At 42.4% G+C, this 17,834-nt stretch overlaps 1 protein-coding gene across 3 annotated transcripts in view; it reads right to left on the minus strand.

Annotated features, from left to right (window-relative positions):
• The window catches only part of TENM2 (teneurin transmembrane protein 2), a 944,724-nt gene that overhangs the window by 4,834 nt on the left and 922,056 nt on the right, over positions 1-17,834 (minus strand). For all 3 annotated transcript variants that reach the window (XM_047877002.1, XM_047876993.1, XM_047877010.1), the window contains 2 exons: positions 11,410-11,706; positions 8,227-9,841 (listed from right to left, as the gene is read on the minus strand). In XM_047877002.1, coding sequence (XP_047732958.1) covers positions 8,227-9,841; positions 11,410-11,706 — 1,912 coding nt within the window. The remainder of the gene's footprint in view (positions 1-8,226; positions 9,842-11,409; positions 11,707-17,834) is intronic.

A 17,834-nucleotide genomic window follows, 5' to 3' on the forward strand; every position in this document is an offset into this window, starting at 1 on the left:
GCTCTCTCTTTCTCTCAAATATTTATATTAAAATTTATATTAAAAATTATATAAAAATAAATTTATTGTCCCTATTCTCCCATTTGCTACCATCTTTTCTTTCACTCTCCTTGATAAAAACTTCTCAAGATTAAAATAATTCTTTCCACTTCTTGTTTCCTATTCTCCTTTGAACCAGACTTTGTCCCCAACTATTCCACTGAACCAACTCTTGTTAAGGTCATGAATGACCTCCATGTTGCTAAGTCATATGTTAATCTTGGGTCCTTATCTTATTTGACTTATCAGAAATATTTGACAGGTTGAATGCTCCTGCTTTCATTTTCTTCTTGACTTTCTGGCCAACACATTCACTTGCTTGTCCTTCTCCTGTGGTAGCCATTCTTTGTCCCTTCTTGGTTCCTCTTCATCTGCCTCATGATCTCTTTTTAAAAAAAATTTTTAATGTTCATTTGTTTTTGAGAGAGAGAGTGTGAGGTGGGGAGGGGCAGAGAGAGAGAGGGAGACACAGAATCTGAAGCAGGGTCCAGGCTCTGAGCTGTCAGAGAGCTGGATGTGGGGCCCGAACTCATGGACTGCGAGATCATGACCCGAGCTGAAGTCAAACGCTTAACTGACTGAGCCACCCAGTTTCCCCCTCCTGATCTCTTTAATGTTGGAATGCCCTAGACTCAGTCTCTGAACATCTCCACTCTATCTACTCTCACAAACATGGTTATCTTATCCATCCTTAGGGCCCTAGCTACCATCTAAATGCTGATGCTGACTCCAAAATTTTTATCTCCATCCTGTGTCTCCCCTTGAACTCTAAACTAATATATCTAATTACATTTCAAAGTTTTGTCCAAAACTGGACCCCTGATCTTCCTCCCCAAACCTGTCTCATCACAGACTTTTCCATCCCAGATAATGGCCCCACTCCATCCTTCCAGCTACCATCCTTAACTCCTTTCTTTTCCTTGCTCTCCACATCTAAATCTACTGATAAATCCTCTACTTTTTTTTTTATTGAGGTAATATTCACATAACATAAAATTCATCATTTTAATCATTTTAAAGTGCAGAGTTCAGTGGCTTCTAGTATATCCACAATGTTGTACAACCATCATTACTCTTTAATTCCAGAACATTTTCATCACCTCAAAAAGAAGCCTTATACCTATTAGCAGTCGTTCTACATTCTCCTTTCCCCTCAGTCCCTGACCACCACCAAACTGCTTTCTATCTCTGTGCATTTGCCTATTCTGGACATTTCTTATAAACGCAATCATAGAATATGTGACCTTTTGTGTCTGGCTTCTTTCACTTAATGTATTCAAGGTTCATCCTTGTTGTAGCATGTACCAATAGTTCATTTCTTTTTATGGCTAATAATATTCCATTGTTTGTATATACCACATTTTCTTTATCCATTCATCAGTTAATGGATATCTGGGTAGGTTTTACTCACAGATTTTTGTTTGAAAACCCATTTTCAGTTCTCTTGCTTATATACAAACTTAGGTGTGAAATTGCTGAATTGCCGAGTAAAGGGTGAAATCCTCTACTTTTACTTTTAAAACAGACCCAGAATCTGTGTCCATTTCTTGTCACTTCACCACCTTGACCTTGGCCCATCATCCCTCACCTGGACTTCTAAGTGGCCTCCCTGCTTCCATCTTGCTGCCCCACAATGTCTTACCAGCATAGCAGATAAGACAGAACCAGGCTTTATTTTATTTTTTTATTTTAGAAAGAGAGAAGTGAGAGAGCATAAGCAGGAGAGAGGGGCAGAGGGAGACAGAGGGAGAAACCCAAGCAGGCTCCATGCTCAATGCAGAGCCTGACGTGGAGCTCAATCCCATGACCCTGGGATGATGACCTGAGCTGAAATCACGAGTCGGACATTCAACCAAATGAGCCACCTAGGTGCTCCCAGAACGAGCCTTTAAACCTGGAGTAGACCATGCCATGCCTCTGCTGAGAACACTCCAGGAAACCCCCTTTTTTTCTCAGTGAAGAAGCCAAAGTCTTCCTACTGGTCTATAAGGGCACTCATTATCTGTTGGACCTCAGGTTCTCCCTTTCTCTTCCTTGCTCACACAGCTCCAGCCTTGATGCTGTTTCTGGAACATGTCAGGCACACACTCATCTTGGCTTTGCATCGACAAACTCCTCTGCCCAGAGTGTACTTCCCTAAAAGTATTTTCTGGTTTTCTGACCTCTTTTAAGCCTTGTTCAAATGTTGCCTCTTCAATAAGACAAACCCAACCACCACATTTAAAATCTGTCCCCCTTCTCCACCACCAGCAATGCCAAGTCCCCTTACTCTGTTCATTGTCTCCACCCCTCTGTCCCTAAAGTAATCACATTCTAACACGCTGTATCATTTGCGTACTTATTGTTTACTGTTTGTCTCTCTCAGAATGTAATTTCCTTCCGGGCAGGGAGGTAAAAGCTTTGTTTTATCCACTGATGCCCTCCCAGGTCCTATGATAATGCCTGGCACAAAATAGGTGATCGGTAAGATTCCATGGAGTGAATGAATGAAAGAACACTGAATGTACGTGGCAAAAGCTGCCCTGACTAGTGTAAGTTTGACAGAGGAACTAATGGTACCTAAGAGAATACTTCTGAAGAGGTTAAGAAGACTTCCTGCCCTGGGACTGCTGTGAGGGTTTTAATGTTAGCTTTGCTACTAAATATATAGGCATAAAAGAACCTTCTGATGAGAGGGACTCTGGGATCCACAGTCCATCCATCATCCTTAGGCACAGACTAGTTCCTTCACTAACTTGGTAACTACTCTGTTAGGGATAGCCCATATAAGAGTCATTTAAGAATACAGATTTGCAGTTGCCTTAAGAAGTGTGTTTGCATCAAGCAGTGAGAAGCCTGTCTCTAATCCAGCAATGATCCTATATTTACAGAGCACCTATTCTGTGCAAGGTAGGTGCTGGCTGCTGTGGAGGATAAATTTCCCCACTTTGGATATTCATAGTTACTCAGTGCAATTGTTTTGCCATATCCAGGTATTTAGTTACTGATTGAAAAAACAAATCTGCCTGTTCCATTTAAGCCCATTTTATTTTTACTTTCTAATGTTTGTTTATTCATTCAAGTTTATTTATTTTGAGAGAGACAGAGCATGAGCAGGGGAGGGGCAGAGAGTGAGGGAGAATCCCAAGTAGGTTCTGTGCTGTCAGCACAGAGCCTGATGTGGGGGTCAAACTCATAGAACTGTGAGATCATGACCTGAGTCAAAAATCAAGGGTTAGACGCTCAACTAACTGAGCCACCCAGGCTTCCCTCAAAATAAATAAACTTAGGGGCACCTGGGTGGCTCAGTTGGTTGAGCATCCAACTTCTGCTCAGGTCATGATCTCATGGTTTCTGAGTTTGAGGCTTGCATTGGGTATTCTGTCAGCGCAGAGCTGGCTTTGGATCCTCTTTCTGTCCCCTTCTCTCTCTGCCCCTCCCCCATCATGTGCATGCATGACCCTCTTCCCCCCCTCAAAAATAAACAAACTTGACAGCACGCAGGTAAATGGGGAGGGGTAGAGAGAGAATCTCAAGCAGGCACCATGCTGTCAGCACAGAGCCCAATTCAGGGCTTGAATCCACAAACCATGGGATCATGACGTTGGCTGAAATCGAGTTGAATGCTTAACTGACAGAACCACCCAGGTGCCCTCACTTAAGTCCATTTTAAAAAAGAAACTTTATGTTACTATCATAAATGGGAAAGCTGACTCACTTGATGCAAACAGAATAACTGTAAAATTAAAGAAAACAAAGCCATGCAATTAAATTAGAGAAGGATTTTTGTTACCTGAGGGAAGTCTCAGACCTGCTCTCTCCGTTAAAAGGGGGAGATTGGAAGTGTTAATGAGGTGTGAAGTACACACCAGCATTGGGTGGAGACTCTTTCCTAGACTGGATTGGAAGAATAAAAAGCACTAAAGAGGCGAACTTTCCTCATCTGTGTTTCCATGTTCTTTAATACCTCATCTGTACACCATATAAAATCATCCTGTCTTTTGTCAGGGGTACATAGGGTATGTGGGGAATTCCCAGAAAGGCATGGGAGGTCTTGCTCTCAAAGACTCTCCCCATCCTGATATTTTCACTGCAGGGATCCCTCCTTAGTTAGTACTCAGGAGATGATGTTGAGAACCCCCTGCCTTTGAGACTGGAAACTTTAATGGCCACTCGCATGAACACCCATAGCACAAGTCATCTACCTTCTTTTTCTTTCCTTAAAGTTTCTAACGTGGCTGAGTTTCGGAGTCTAAACCTATTCTGAAATGTTTATTCACATTCTCATCTCCTCCATTCTGCTAGAAGGCACTTTCAGCACCACACAAACACCCCTCTTCCTTTTTGAAGTAATTAGTGTTATCTGGTGACAGGCTCCCTAAATAGTCTGTAGAGAGGGAGCCACTGGGGCAGGAGCCAGCGGGGTGGACGCTCCTAATGGCTCATTACTGTCCTTCTCTCATGTTCTTCAGAGTACATGATTATGTTGGGGCCACGGAGCATACTGTCTGTCTCTGAAAACACTGTCAGAACAGCATCTTAGGTGTTAAGTGTAGATCTGAGAAGAGGGTAATGTGAGAAAGAGGTTGCGGCTCCCTCTTCACTTAGGGAAATTAAACTCCACAAAACCCTATCATGCTCACAGATGCCTGAGGTTTGTGAGCCCACAGACCCACCAGGGAGAAGAAAGGGTGGAAAGAAAATACAAGTCATGGCGGATGACACCTAGGGCATTTGCTTAGCTCACATCTGTCTGGGGCTTCAGGTTTGCCGAGCCAGTGCCACTCAGGCCAGAGTTTGGATCTGTTTCAGGGTGGATCTGGAGACCCCTCCCCACATTCCTTAGAAAATTATGCAAAGGTGGCATCTCCACCCCTCACCTATGAACTCCACCATGTTTGTGGCTGCCTGTAAATAACAAATGCATCCCTATCCTTTATTAGCCTTAGCACTGCGCTAGGCATTTCACACTTAAGGACTCATTTACTTTTCATAGCCCCATGGGGTGGGCGCTATTATCACCCTTTTGCTGATGAAGAAATAAAGCCTCAGAAAGTTGAAGATCTCATCCAAGTCACACAGGAAGTGAGGAGCAAGGCCAAAACTGGGGTCTTGAGGTGTACCTAGGGTTCTAACATCGGAATGAACAGGCCTAAATTACAGGCCAGACATGGGGATGAGCACAGGTCCCCATTTGTTCGGGACTGAGGAGCTTCCTGTGATGTCCAAACTGGAAAAGACGGAGGCCCTGCAGGTTGTTGGGGGAGGGAGTCTGCCTCCCAGTATGTTTTTTTACATCCTTTCCCCTAATACCTGTTTATCACAGATACATTAATTGTCAACATATTACCTTAAAAAAATACTTGTTGGAAAGGGTGCTGCTTAGGAGCCCATGGGTGGGAAAAGAACCACTTCTGGCCTTCTTTCACCCCTCTGGATGGCTACACCTCTGCTCCAGCCTGGATGTCTAACGGGCACTCAACACTGTCCTCTTTCGTACTTGGTTCTCAGGAGGAAGCAGAACCTCCCCCCAGCCTCAGCAGCTGCCTCTTGCATTCAGAGAGCTCTGTTTCCAAAACATTCAACGATTTCTTTTGAGCACTGGAGAGAGAAGGTTCTGTTCTCTGTGTTCCTCCTGACTACATCTTAATTACTTCTGCTTAAATTGTGAGCGGCAAGTTCAACCACTCTGCTTGTCTCCTAAGTGGCAAATTAAGACTAATTTAGACGGGGTTTACAGATTAGCCAACATTCAAACAGCAGAGAATGATTTGGTGTTCTCTGCTGGGATCCTCTCTCCAGGGGGCAGCTCATCTTGAATGGGCAGCAGGTGTGGGCTTGTGCCTGCTATGACTCTGCCTGGGCCCTCCTTTCCCCAGCTTGGACTGTTCACATCAGCTCTATACACGTGCTTCTCTAATGCCACCTTTTATTTTAGACTCTTTTGAATGGTTTCTGGATTCGATTTTGTTGGACTTAGTTTTTTGATTCCCATTTATTGAGTCTCCATGAAGCACTGGAATGAGGAAAGGCATATTGCTTTTCAGAAAATTCTGATAATTCTTTATTGTCCTTTTCAGAAGAACCAGGAAAATAGCTGAGGGGGTCAGTGAGGTTGACTGTGCTCTGTGGATGATGTTGTTTGGGACTTGGCAGCTCTAAGTGTCCATTCAGCCCACTCTGAGAAGGCTTCCTTTTTATTTGACACTAGCTGCCTCATCCCTAAGTTATCCAGGGCTTTGGGAAGCACAGTCTGGAGGGTGAGGGAATTCTTTTCCTAAGGCTAAGATAGGCATGGTCTACCTTCCTATTCTCATTGCTTCCTATGTCTTGAACACTCTTCCTTTTCTTCTACCCTTCATAAAGGTCTCTGCTCAAATGTTGTCTCCTCAGATAGCCCTCTGTGAGCACCTTTAATATAGGAGAACTTTCCCATCATTCTCTGACTAAAACCTTATCCTATTTTATCTCATAGCACTTATTTTTACCTGATATGTATATGTATGTTTTCCTGACAGGTCCTTTAATTTGAAACTGCAGTGAAATGGGGGATAAAAGTCATTCTGAGCCATGGGGAAGAGAGATCATGGCAGGACCTCTCAATGAGGTGTGGTGGGGAGAACAGGAGGGAACTAGCTTGCCCATAGTTCCTGTGCTCAAGGGGCACCAGCTGCTTCAGTTGTAGGGGGAATGCTGGGCTCAACTTCAAAGGCTCTGGAACTTGATAATGAGATACCACATGGCCACAAGTTGATCTTTAAGGTCATCTTTCTGTAGCATGGGACATTGAGGGCAGCCCTGTGCTCAACTAGTTGCTGCTTCCATTTCTGAGGGTGGGCAAGTGACCCCTGGTCACCTGAAGGTAAGGACCTTTTGGGTTTGATGTCTTCTTGGCTCATGGCCAAGAGCTGTGGGTTTCCCAGAACTTGGAGGGTCCTGGACTTGGGGTCCTTACTGTTTCTACTCTATAACGCATGGACAGGTGAGATGACCCTGGCTTCCTTGCTGAAAGTTGGTCTCTTTGCATCTATCCATCCATCCATCCTGATTTTCTTATTTTCCTGAGGATAAGGACTTTATCTTGTTCTCCACTGCATCTCTGGTACTTAGTCTATGTTAGATATTATGAAAATATTTGTTGAATGGGTGAATGGATGGAAGATAGATGGAGGTATGTGGATGGATGGATAGGGACCCTCATTTTACCAATTTCTCACTTTTCGTGAGGAAGTAGATTATTTGCCCTCCTCAGCCTCTCTATCCATACCCTTCTCCAAGCTTCCCATGTCCTTTTGACTTTTGTTCATAGTATTTCTTTAGCCTTGAGCTCATATCTGCCAACCCAAATCCCCTTCATTCTTCATGCCCAGTATGACATGAGGCCCTTCTATGCACTGTGTCACAGTTTTCAAATTTGAAGTCATCTACACACACATACACACCCCTTTGAGAGAAGGGTATTTGTCTTGTTCATCCTTGTATCCCTAGAATCTAGCATAATGCCACTGTACAAATGCTTGTTGAATAGGTAACAGACATCTATACAGTAGCACAGATTTAATTCTGCTTTGCATTATAATTGGCTGTTTGTGTTTGTATCTTGGCAGCCTGGTTGTGAGGTCAGGAACTGGGTCTTAGTCATCTCATGCCTATGGTTAATGCTTCATTTGTCAAGATAATAGTAATAGCATGAGCAGATACTCTTTTGTGAATATTGATTGTCTAAATTTGCCAGGCACTAAACTTTACCTGTATTAAGTACACTTACTTCTTGCAGTTACCCTGTGGGGTTAGTTTATTAGTGCCTTTCACAGAGAAGAAAACTACAGCTCAGACAGTTAAGACACTGAGCTCAAAGTCCTTTGGCTTGTAAGTAGAAGAGAATTTGAACCAGATATTTCTGACACCAGAGTCCCATTATTTCCCCCTTCATAAGTCTGCTTTCCTCTCTTGGGGTAGGAAGGGCTCTTATAAAAGCTATTTCAACTAAATGGGCTTGAAAATGGTCAGGACATCTTCAAACAGATCTGAAGACTGCTCTGTACTGGTGTCACGTGACTGTTCTAGATACTGTACAGACCAGTGTTTATAGCTCTCCAGGATTCCCCTGTCATCAGCAGTAAGACCTTCTTTTGAAGTTTCTGACAACCTACCAGGACAACCACCCCACAGGGAGCCACTGCCCAACTGAGGTGGTAAAGTCCTCACCTGTCACGTAGTTCTTCAAATCCAGCTCATTGCTGAGAGGATTGTTGCTCTTGAACATATACAAATTAAAGGGGGCTGGCTCCTTGCCCACGTTTTTCCACATGGTATAGTCTGGAGAGGTCCATCGTCCTGCCAGCACATCATAATCACGCTGAGTGAAGTGGACCAGCTTGGTCAGGGGATCATAGAGTCCACCATGGAAGCCAATGACCATCTGGAAGTCAGGGTTAGAGTCATAATAAATCTCCCCATAGGCCGTATACTGCAGTTGTTTGATCATGAGACCATTGATGCTGAACACAGCCAGAGGAGTGCCTGTGTTATCTGAGGCAACGTAGTACTCCTCCCCACTGCTGCTCTCCATGGCAAAGAGGTGACCTTGGAGGTCATAGTAGAGTGAGGTTATCTCTGAGTTGGAGTGATTATAGACATGGGTGATGCGGGTTGGGTTGTGAAGGTCAGAGTAGAAATACTGCAGGTGGTGGCCCAGGTTGGTCTTGTAGGAAGCCCGCCGCCCCACACCATCGTAGCGGTACTGGACACTCCACCCACTGGCCTTGTTGTAGGCTCTTGTTAGGAGACCCTTGGAGTTATACTCAAAGATGTCAGCCCCTCTCTGGCACAGATAGCCATCATCATCAATTTTGTATTGCACATCACCGAGTCTGGTTATCCTATCCCGGAGATCATAGCGCAGGGGCATAAGGCGCACACTATTTCCCGGGTTCAGCAAATGGAGGTTCCCATTGAGGTCATAGCTATAGCGCCAGGTTGGGCGGTCATTGACAGCCACACTCTGGAGCTGCCCATCTCCATCATAGTCATAGGTATACTTTGTGGTGTTAGCATAGGGCCCCAGTTTTAGCTCCCTCTTTATCACCCTTCCCATACTGTCATACTGCACCGTCATCCAGTACATAAGGGACCGAAACATCTCATACTGGACTTCCTTGATCCGCCCGTGGGTGTCAAAGTGTTTGCTGAGGGTCATTACAGCAGTGGTGATGATCTGGTTGATGTCATAATAGATGACTCCAAACTTGCCAAAATGCTCCACCTTGCCAGAAATTTCATCATAGCGGTAGAGGTCAACAGGAAGGGGAGTCTCACTTATGACGGGCTTGATGCTTGCAATCCGGAAGCTGTTGTCATGATAGGTGTAGTCAAACCTGGCATTGACCATGCCTTCCTCAGAGAACCTGTAGATCTGCTTGTCCACAAGTGGGCCAATCTTCCGGTACCTGATTGTGCAGGAGAAACCTCCACTCTGGAGACTGACCATTTTTAAAACACCAGTGGTCTCATCATACCCAAAAGTGACAGCAGTACTGTCATAGACAATCTCTGATAGCTTGGAGAGTTTCCCATACTTGTAGAATACCTGACGCCCAGTGCCCAAAAAGGATGTCTTGAGGATGCGGCCATCATCACTGTAGTCAAAAATGACTGAAGCATTGCTTTCAGGGGGATTATAAATGTTGCGGATGTAGCCAATGGAGGTATGGGTGGACATGCTGTGCCGGGCGACACTGGGCATGGTGACGGCGTGGAGACGGTCGGAGGAGTCATACTCAAATATGTACTGACGCTGACTCTGAAGCAGGAGGACCATAGACTGGAGGAAGGAAAGAGGGGAGGAACATATGATTTGGTTCTTTAGGACCAGGCACTCAAATGGACAGAATCTGTTCCATTCCCCAAAATGGTAATTCAAAAGCCATGGAAGGATGGGGAAGTTTATACCAGAGATTATGACTAGATTGATTTCACTGGGCATGCTAACTCTGATGGATCATGGTCACTACCCAGACCAGTGCTTCCCAAACTTTACTGTGCATATGAAATAACCAGGGATCTTGTTAAAAGGCAGATTCTGATCTAGTAGTTTGTTGGGGGAGAAGGGGGGATCTGACCTGAGAATTTGCTTTTGTAACAAGCTATCAAGTGATCCTGATGTTGGTTGGACCATACTTTGAGTAGAGAGGGCTTGAAGGACTGAGGTGATAGGCACTGAGTTTGCCTCCAGGCTCAAACAAGAAATCCTGTGATTGTTTAGAAATGACTACCATTGGCCCAGCAGGAGACAGGTATGACACACATACTATGCTTTGATCACCCCTCATTAAATCTAAAGAGAAGGTATATCTTCCATTTATAAAATACTGAGAAGATTACATAACCCAGAATCATCAAATTTGGGGGGGAATAAAATGGCCTCAAACTTCAGGCAATTGGGAGATTCTTGCCTTCTCTCATCAACCATTCTAGTATTTTGTGGCATAATGAGAACAGGATTCAGGGGTGACCAAAGGGACGACAGCCCCACTCTTATAGAGAGGGTCACAGCTCTGTCTACAAGTGACTACTGTAATTGCGAGGCAAGAAAGGAAGAAATAGAAATGGAACCCCTATCAAGGTGAGTACAGATGAGAGGTCCAGGCTGAGCAAGCCCCCGCCTAATGACTAGATGACCAGGACAGCCTTCATGAGTCTTGACTTGTGCCCCCAAGGGATTCCTTCCTTCCTTCCTTCCTTCCTTCCTTGATTTTATTTGTTATTTTTTTAAATTTACATCCAAATTAGCATATAGTGCAACAATGGTTTCAGGAGTAGATTCAACCAAGGGATCTCTTCTTACTGCTGCTCCAACCTGACCCTTTCTCACACAAAGACCTGAATCTGGCACTTTCAGACACAGGGAATTAGGTAGAGAGAATCCATTGGCTGTTTCAGCCAATAGGTCAAGTAGGAGGATGTTGCTCTGTGTGCTTGAGATTTAAGCAAAATTCCCTACCCTGATAGCTTAACTTCAGGCAAGGCATAAATGAATCACTGCATTTCCAATTCATAAATAATGATTAGCCGTGATACCAGTGGGATAATTCTGTCTGCTTCCGCAGCACTTTTTGGGTTTTTTTTTGGGAATAAAATTAGACAATCCATTCTTTTTGCCATTACTGAGTGTCTAGCACTTTTTTTCTTTTGGTAATAGTGATGAGCTATGAATAACATTTTCCTTCAGATTTTCCTCCCTCCCAGTGAGGATGGAAGTGTGAGGGGAGAACTTGTAGAGTCAAAGTAAAGATGTTCAATGTCTTATGGCAAAGCATATCAGGTCAGCTTAAAAAGAGGAGTGTGAATAAGGGAAAGCTCCAGCTGAGTGAGGGCAGCACGTTCACTTACCTTATCAAGGTAGGAGTAGCTCCACACTTTCCCATCAGCAAACATGCGGGACACAATTCGTCCCTGCTTGTCAATGTCTGTCCTTTCACTCATGGCTCCACGCTGAAGGCCAGCCAAGCGCCCATTGAAGAAGTATGAGACATTGACTGCTGCCAACCCACTACTGGGGAGCCAGAGGAATGGGCGCCCCACCTGGTCATAAATGATCCTCAGAGTGAACTTCCGGTGATCATCATAGATCTTTTCTGTCCGAATATTCCGGTCATAATCAATGGACAAGAGATTTCTTCCATGGACCTAAGAAAACACAATGGGCTTGGTATGAAAGATAACACCTGGGCATGTTGGCTTATATGGAGGACATGGCTGGCATGGCTAGGGAATGAGTGTGCGTTGGAGGAAGAACCCACCTTGAAGTTATTTAGAGTAGTGTTTTCTAAACTCCTTTACATCATGGTACACAAAGAAAATGGTAACATTTGTAGGGTGCACTAGGATACAAAATGAGGCTGCTTATGGTCAGGGATGACTAATCTGGGTATGGCTGCCCTGAGCAGTTATGTAGGCCATGTACTACACAATTATAAGGAATGCCATCATGTCATAGAGAGTGTGAATGGTGAAAAATGTGCACTGCACGAATTAGCCATACACAATAGCCCTGGGCACTGGGGTTCTGACTGTTCTGCCTGGCCACCTTGGAGAGCAAGATAATATGTATATTTGCACACTTTCAACCCTCTTTTTTTTTTTTTTTTTTGGCACATCACCAGCTGAGTAGTTAATGATATTTAAGAGCAGATGCCAAGATTTCTTCTGAAACTCAAGTAAAGGTAGCTAGGAGGGTGGGGAGGTTGTCTAAGAAATCCATATTTCACAAAGACCTGGGAATAAGAAGGCTTATTGCTATGTGAACCTCTTTACTCCTATCTAGAGAAAAATCTTGCCACTGTCAAGGATGCAAGATATCAGTGGAAGACCTTATCAGGGCTGGGGAATTCCAACAAAGGGAACTGATTTACTTAGATTTGAAAGGAATAGTGGAACACATCTAGACATAATTTAATATTTATTTAGAAGTTGATCTGAACAGTGAAGAGCATCTGTCCCAGAAGGCAGAGCTGGGTGACTAGACTCTGGTTAGGGGCAAAGGAGAGGGACTCTTGAGATTCAGCTAGTCTTGACTGGATAACTGGAAGTGAATAAAATGAGGCTGACTGAGCCCAGGTTCTTTCAACATAATTGGTTGCAAATCCAGACGTCCCTGGGGTGACTACTGAAGGCAAAGGAAGATGTACACAGGCAGAAAGAAAAGTAAGAGACATCTGGTACCTCCTTACCTTACCTAATAATTTAATAGCTCCTAACAGTAATAATGATGATGGTGATGTTGATGATGGTGGTGGTGATAACTTTAACACATGCTGAGGGCTAGACATAGGCATTGTGTTAGGTAATTTGCATCTCTTGTCTGAGTTGGTGCCCACAAGGACCGCTTGACAAGTGAGGAAATGGCCTGAAGCAGACAGGTTACATACTTGCTCAAGGTCACATAACAACGAAGTGGTAGGGTTGGTCTGGAACTTAGGTCTTCAGACCTGATCCATTTAACCACTTAAACATTTAATCAGCCATACTGATTCATGTATTATATATGCATTGTTTGCCCTGAGGTGTGAAATGCTGAGGAAACTGTAAAGCATAGCATAGCCCCTGAAGTCTCCATGTTATAGCCTGAAAATACCACAGACTTTTGTTTTCTAGGGTGCCTCATTGTACACAGGTAAAGAACTACATTTCACAGCTTCCTCTGGAGAGATGGGTGGCTGACATGATGTAAGTGGTAGTTGTCATCTGGGTCTCCTGGGAACCTTAAAGGAGGATGACATAGCTATGATACAGGCACCCTTTTGTTCTTCCCACTCTCCTCCTTTACCTGGGTGAAATGTGGTTATGATCCCTGGAGTTCTAGCATTCACCATGTAAATATGGGTGACTTTGAGAATGGAAGTCTCAAGGCTGATGGTCATTCAGAGAGAGTCTAGATCCCTGTTGACCTAGGTGTCTTTAATGGTCATCCATACCAGCCATGAATGGCTCACCTCTAGACTCCTTTTATGTTATAAAAAATAATAAGGCCATATCTTATTTAAGCTCTTGTTATTTCTAATGCCTGTTACTAGCAGTTGAGACTGAACTAAACAAAGATAAGCCCCTCATACTTTGGCAGGTACTGTGCTGGGTACTTTATATACCTTATCCCAGTTTAATTCTCACAACATAGTTAGAAATTATTTTATATATGGGCAGTTGAACTCAGAGGGGTCATAAATCTAGATTAGTGGTGGAGGCTGGATTTGAACCCAGGACTACTTGACTCCTCAAACCATTGCTATTTCCATGGAGTCATCCCAGGGAGAAAGGGATAAAACACTTAAGATAGAACATTTTGGAAAGAAAATACATCAAAGCATGGATATAGGAATAAAGGTGGTGAGCTGTTGGGATTGAGACCCCCAACTTCAAGTGGAGGATTCATACAATCAAATGTGCAGCCATGGGGAAGAACAGTCAAGAAAGTAAAGGGAGAGTGGTAGGTTTTTTAAAAAACATGTCCAAAAGTTAATGCAGTCAGAATTATTGAGGATCTTGATCCCAAATTAGAGTCACCATATCCAAAGGAAACCACTAGATGGGGTCAGAATGATAAATTCCTCTGGAAAAAGAAATTTGGCTTTATTGGGTTGCTTCGTTTGGAACAAATGCAGAAGGCCATCAAAATTCTTAATCCTATGAGTTTGAAAATTTTAGTTTTTTTTTAAATTTTTTTTCAACGTTTATTTATTTTTGGGACAGAGAGAGACAGAGCATGAACGGGGGAGGGGCAGAGAGAGAGGGAGACACAGAATCGGAAACAGGCTCCAGGCTCTGAGCCATCAGCTCAGAGCCTGACGCGGGGCTCGAACTCACAGACTGCGAGATCGTGACCTGGCTGAAGTCGGATGCCTAACCAACTGCGCCACCCAGGCGCCCCGAAAATTTCAGTTTAAGACCTTGCCAACATTTTATTAGGCAGAATGAATAATTTGGCAACAATGAGGAAGGATTTTTAGGGTTTCCTGAGCCAACTGCTGGGGACTCCTTACCATACCTCTCTATTTCCCATCTCCTTGGTCATCCTTCTATCCTCCTCTTTCCTTACTAATTTTCCTTTTTTCTTCTCTTTGCTAATACCATACAGCTCCCTGTGAATTTATTATTTATTGAGCATTAAATCTCTGCTAATGTCAGGCTTGGTGCCTCCTCTGGAATGCAGGGATGAACAACACCAACAAAGCAATGCATTTTGAGAATTTATGATGGGCTTAGTGTGTTCTCAGAGCTACCCTTGTTTTATCTTATTTAATCCCCACGACACTCTCAGGCAAGCACTATTATCCCCACTTTACATAAAAGGAACAGATAGGTTTAAGTGCTCTGTTCAAGCTTATACAAATAGTAAGTGGTGGAGCTAGGATTTCAGTCCAGAGCTCGCTGTCTTCACCCCTAGGCTGTACCACCTCAATGACCAGCTGCTCTCTATCAGGCATGCAATTTTAAGCCACCTGTGATGCTCTCTCAAAGCACTGCTGATGGGCTGATTCTGCAGCTGCTGAATCAGCCCCCTAGGGAATACGGGCTGGATGATTCTGTTGTGTACTCTTGGTTAAAATACAGTCGGATTAATAAAAGTCCCTATCTTCAGCTACCTGAGAGAGACCAACAGGCAAATCGTATAAATAACAATATATAATAGTATGTATATGTATCTGTGTATATATATGAATATATACTATAACATGTAGCTGTAGGAGAGAACAACACGTAAATCGTATATACAAGCATGACTATCATTGTAACAATTATATTAGTATGTGAGGGTGCTAAGACTGCCGAAGGAACTGAATAGTGGGCAAAACCAGCAAAGGGGTTCCTAAATTCTGACTGCCAACATTTGGGTTTATTGCTACTACTTAGAACTAACAAGGGCTCTGACCCCTGGCCTGGGTGCATCAACCAAAAAGAAGTAATAACCATTACTAACCATTAGCCATTGATACTTTAAGCTGGGATCCACCATGTCCTTGGGAATGCAATTTAGTTGTAGCACTGGTTCAAATGAACTTTACTGAACTTTATTTTCCTCCCCCTAACTTTATTGACATATAGTTGATATACATCACTATATATGTTTAAATTATGTAGCATAATAGACTTATGTGTATAATGAAATGATTTCCCAAATAAGTTTAGTTAATATCTGTCATCTCATACAGATAATGGTTTTTATTTTTCTTTAAAAAAATTTTTTTTCACTTTGTGATGAGACCCCTTAGGATTTTACTCTCTTAACAGTTTTCTGCATATCATACAGCAGTGTTAACTATGATCACCATGCTGTACATTATATCCCTAGTACTTATTTATCTTATAACTGGAAGCCTGTAGTTTTTGACCACCTTCCTCCAATTCCCACCCCCCACCCCACCTCTGGTAACCATAAATTTGATCTCTTTCTAAGTTTTCATTATTTATTTATTTTTAAGATTCCACATATGAGATCATACAGTATTTGTCTTTCTCTAACTTATTTCACTTAGCATAATATCAAGAACCATCCATGTCATTGCAAATGGCAGGATTTCCTCATTCTTTATGGCTGAATAATATTCCATTATAAATATATACAACAACTTTTTTATCCCTCCATCTGTTGATGAACACACAGGTTGTTTCCATGTCTTGGCTATTGTAAGTAATGCTGCAATGGACATGGGAGTACAGATATATATCTGACATACAGCTTTCATTTCCTTTGGAAATGAATTCCAGAAGTGGAATTGCTGGATTATGTGGAAGTTCTATTTTAAAAATTTTGAGGATCCTCTATACTGTTTTCCATAGTAGCTGCACCGATTTACAGTCTTACCAACAGTGCGCAAGAGTTCCCTTTTCTCCACATCCTTGCCAGCATTTACTCTTGTCTTTTTGATGGCTGTCCTAACAGGTGTGAGGTGTTACTGTGGTTTTGATTTGTATTTCCCTCACAATTAGTGATGTTGAGCATCTTTTCATGTACCTTTTGGCTATGCATATATCTTCTATGGAAAAAATGTTTATTCAGGTCCTTTGCCTATTTTTATTATGTATGTATGTATGTAGGTAGGTAGGTAGGTATTCATTGATTCAAGTAATCTCTATGCCCACGTGGAGCTCAAACATGACTCTGAGATCAAGAGCTGCATGCTCTACTGAGCCAGCCAGGTATCCTCCCCACTTTGCCCATTTTTAAATTGGATTATTTTAATTTTGCTATTGAGTTGTAGGACTTTTTTAAAAAAATATTTTGGATACTAACCCCTTATCAGATATATAATTCGTAAATACTTTCTCCCTTTCTTTAGGTTGTCTTTTTGTGTTGTTAGTTGTTTCTTTTGCTGTGTAGAAGCTTTTCAGTTTGATGATGTCCTGTTTGTTTATTTTGATTTTGTTGCTTGTGCTTTAGGTGTCGTATATATATAAAAAAAATCATTGCCAAGACCCATGTCAATGAGTTTTTTCTTGTTTTCTTTTAGGGATTTGATAGTTTTGGTTCTTACATTTAGGTCTTTAATCCATTTTGAATTAATTTTTGTGAGTGGTGTAAGATTTGGGTCCACTTTCATTCTTTTATAAGTGAATATCCAGTTTTCCCATCACCGTTTTTTAAAGAGATTGTCTTTTCTCCATTGAGTATTCTTGGCTCCCTTGTCAAATATTAGTTGGCTGTATATGCTTGGGTTTATTTCTGGGTTCTCAATTCTGTTCCACTGGTCTTTTTAAAATACCACTACTGTATTAATTACTATAACTTTATAGTATAGCTTGAAATCAGGAAGTATGATGCCTCTTGCTTTGTTTTTCTTTCTCAGGATTACTTTGGCTATTCATGTCTTTTGTGGTTTCAAATTTTAGGATTTTTTCTCCAACTTCTGTAAAAAATGTCATTGAAATCTTGATAAAGATTGCATTAAATCTATATATGCCTTTTGGGCAATGTGACAACCATGAAGCAATATTTCATTGTTGTGAGTTGCATTTTCCTGAAGATTAGTGATATTGAGAATATTTTCAGGTGCCCTTGGCCACTTGTATGTCTTTTTGGGGAAAATATCCAAATCCTTTGCCCATTTTTAAATCAAGTTACTTGCTTTTGGATATTAAATTGTATAAACTCTTGATATATTTTGGATATTAATCCTTTATCAGATGTATGATTTGTAAACATCTTGTCCCATTTATAGGTTGCCTTTTCATTTTGTTGATGGTTTCCTTTGCTGTGCAAAAGATTTTTATTTGGTGTAGTCCCAATAGTTTATTTTGGCTTTTGTTTCCCTTGCCTGAGG

The sequence above is a fragment of the Prionailurus viverrinus genome, chromosome A1, assembly GCF_022837055.1.
Source record: "Prionailurus viverrinus isolate Anna chromosome A1, UM_Priviv_1.0, whole genome shotgun sequence".
In the NCBI taxonomy this organism is placed as follows: domain Eukaryota; kingdom Metazoa; phylum Chordata; class Mammalia; order Carnivora; family Felidae; genus Prionailurus; species Prionailurus viverrinus.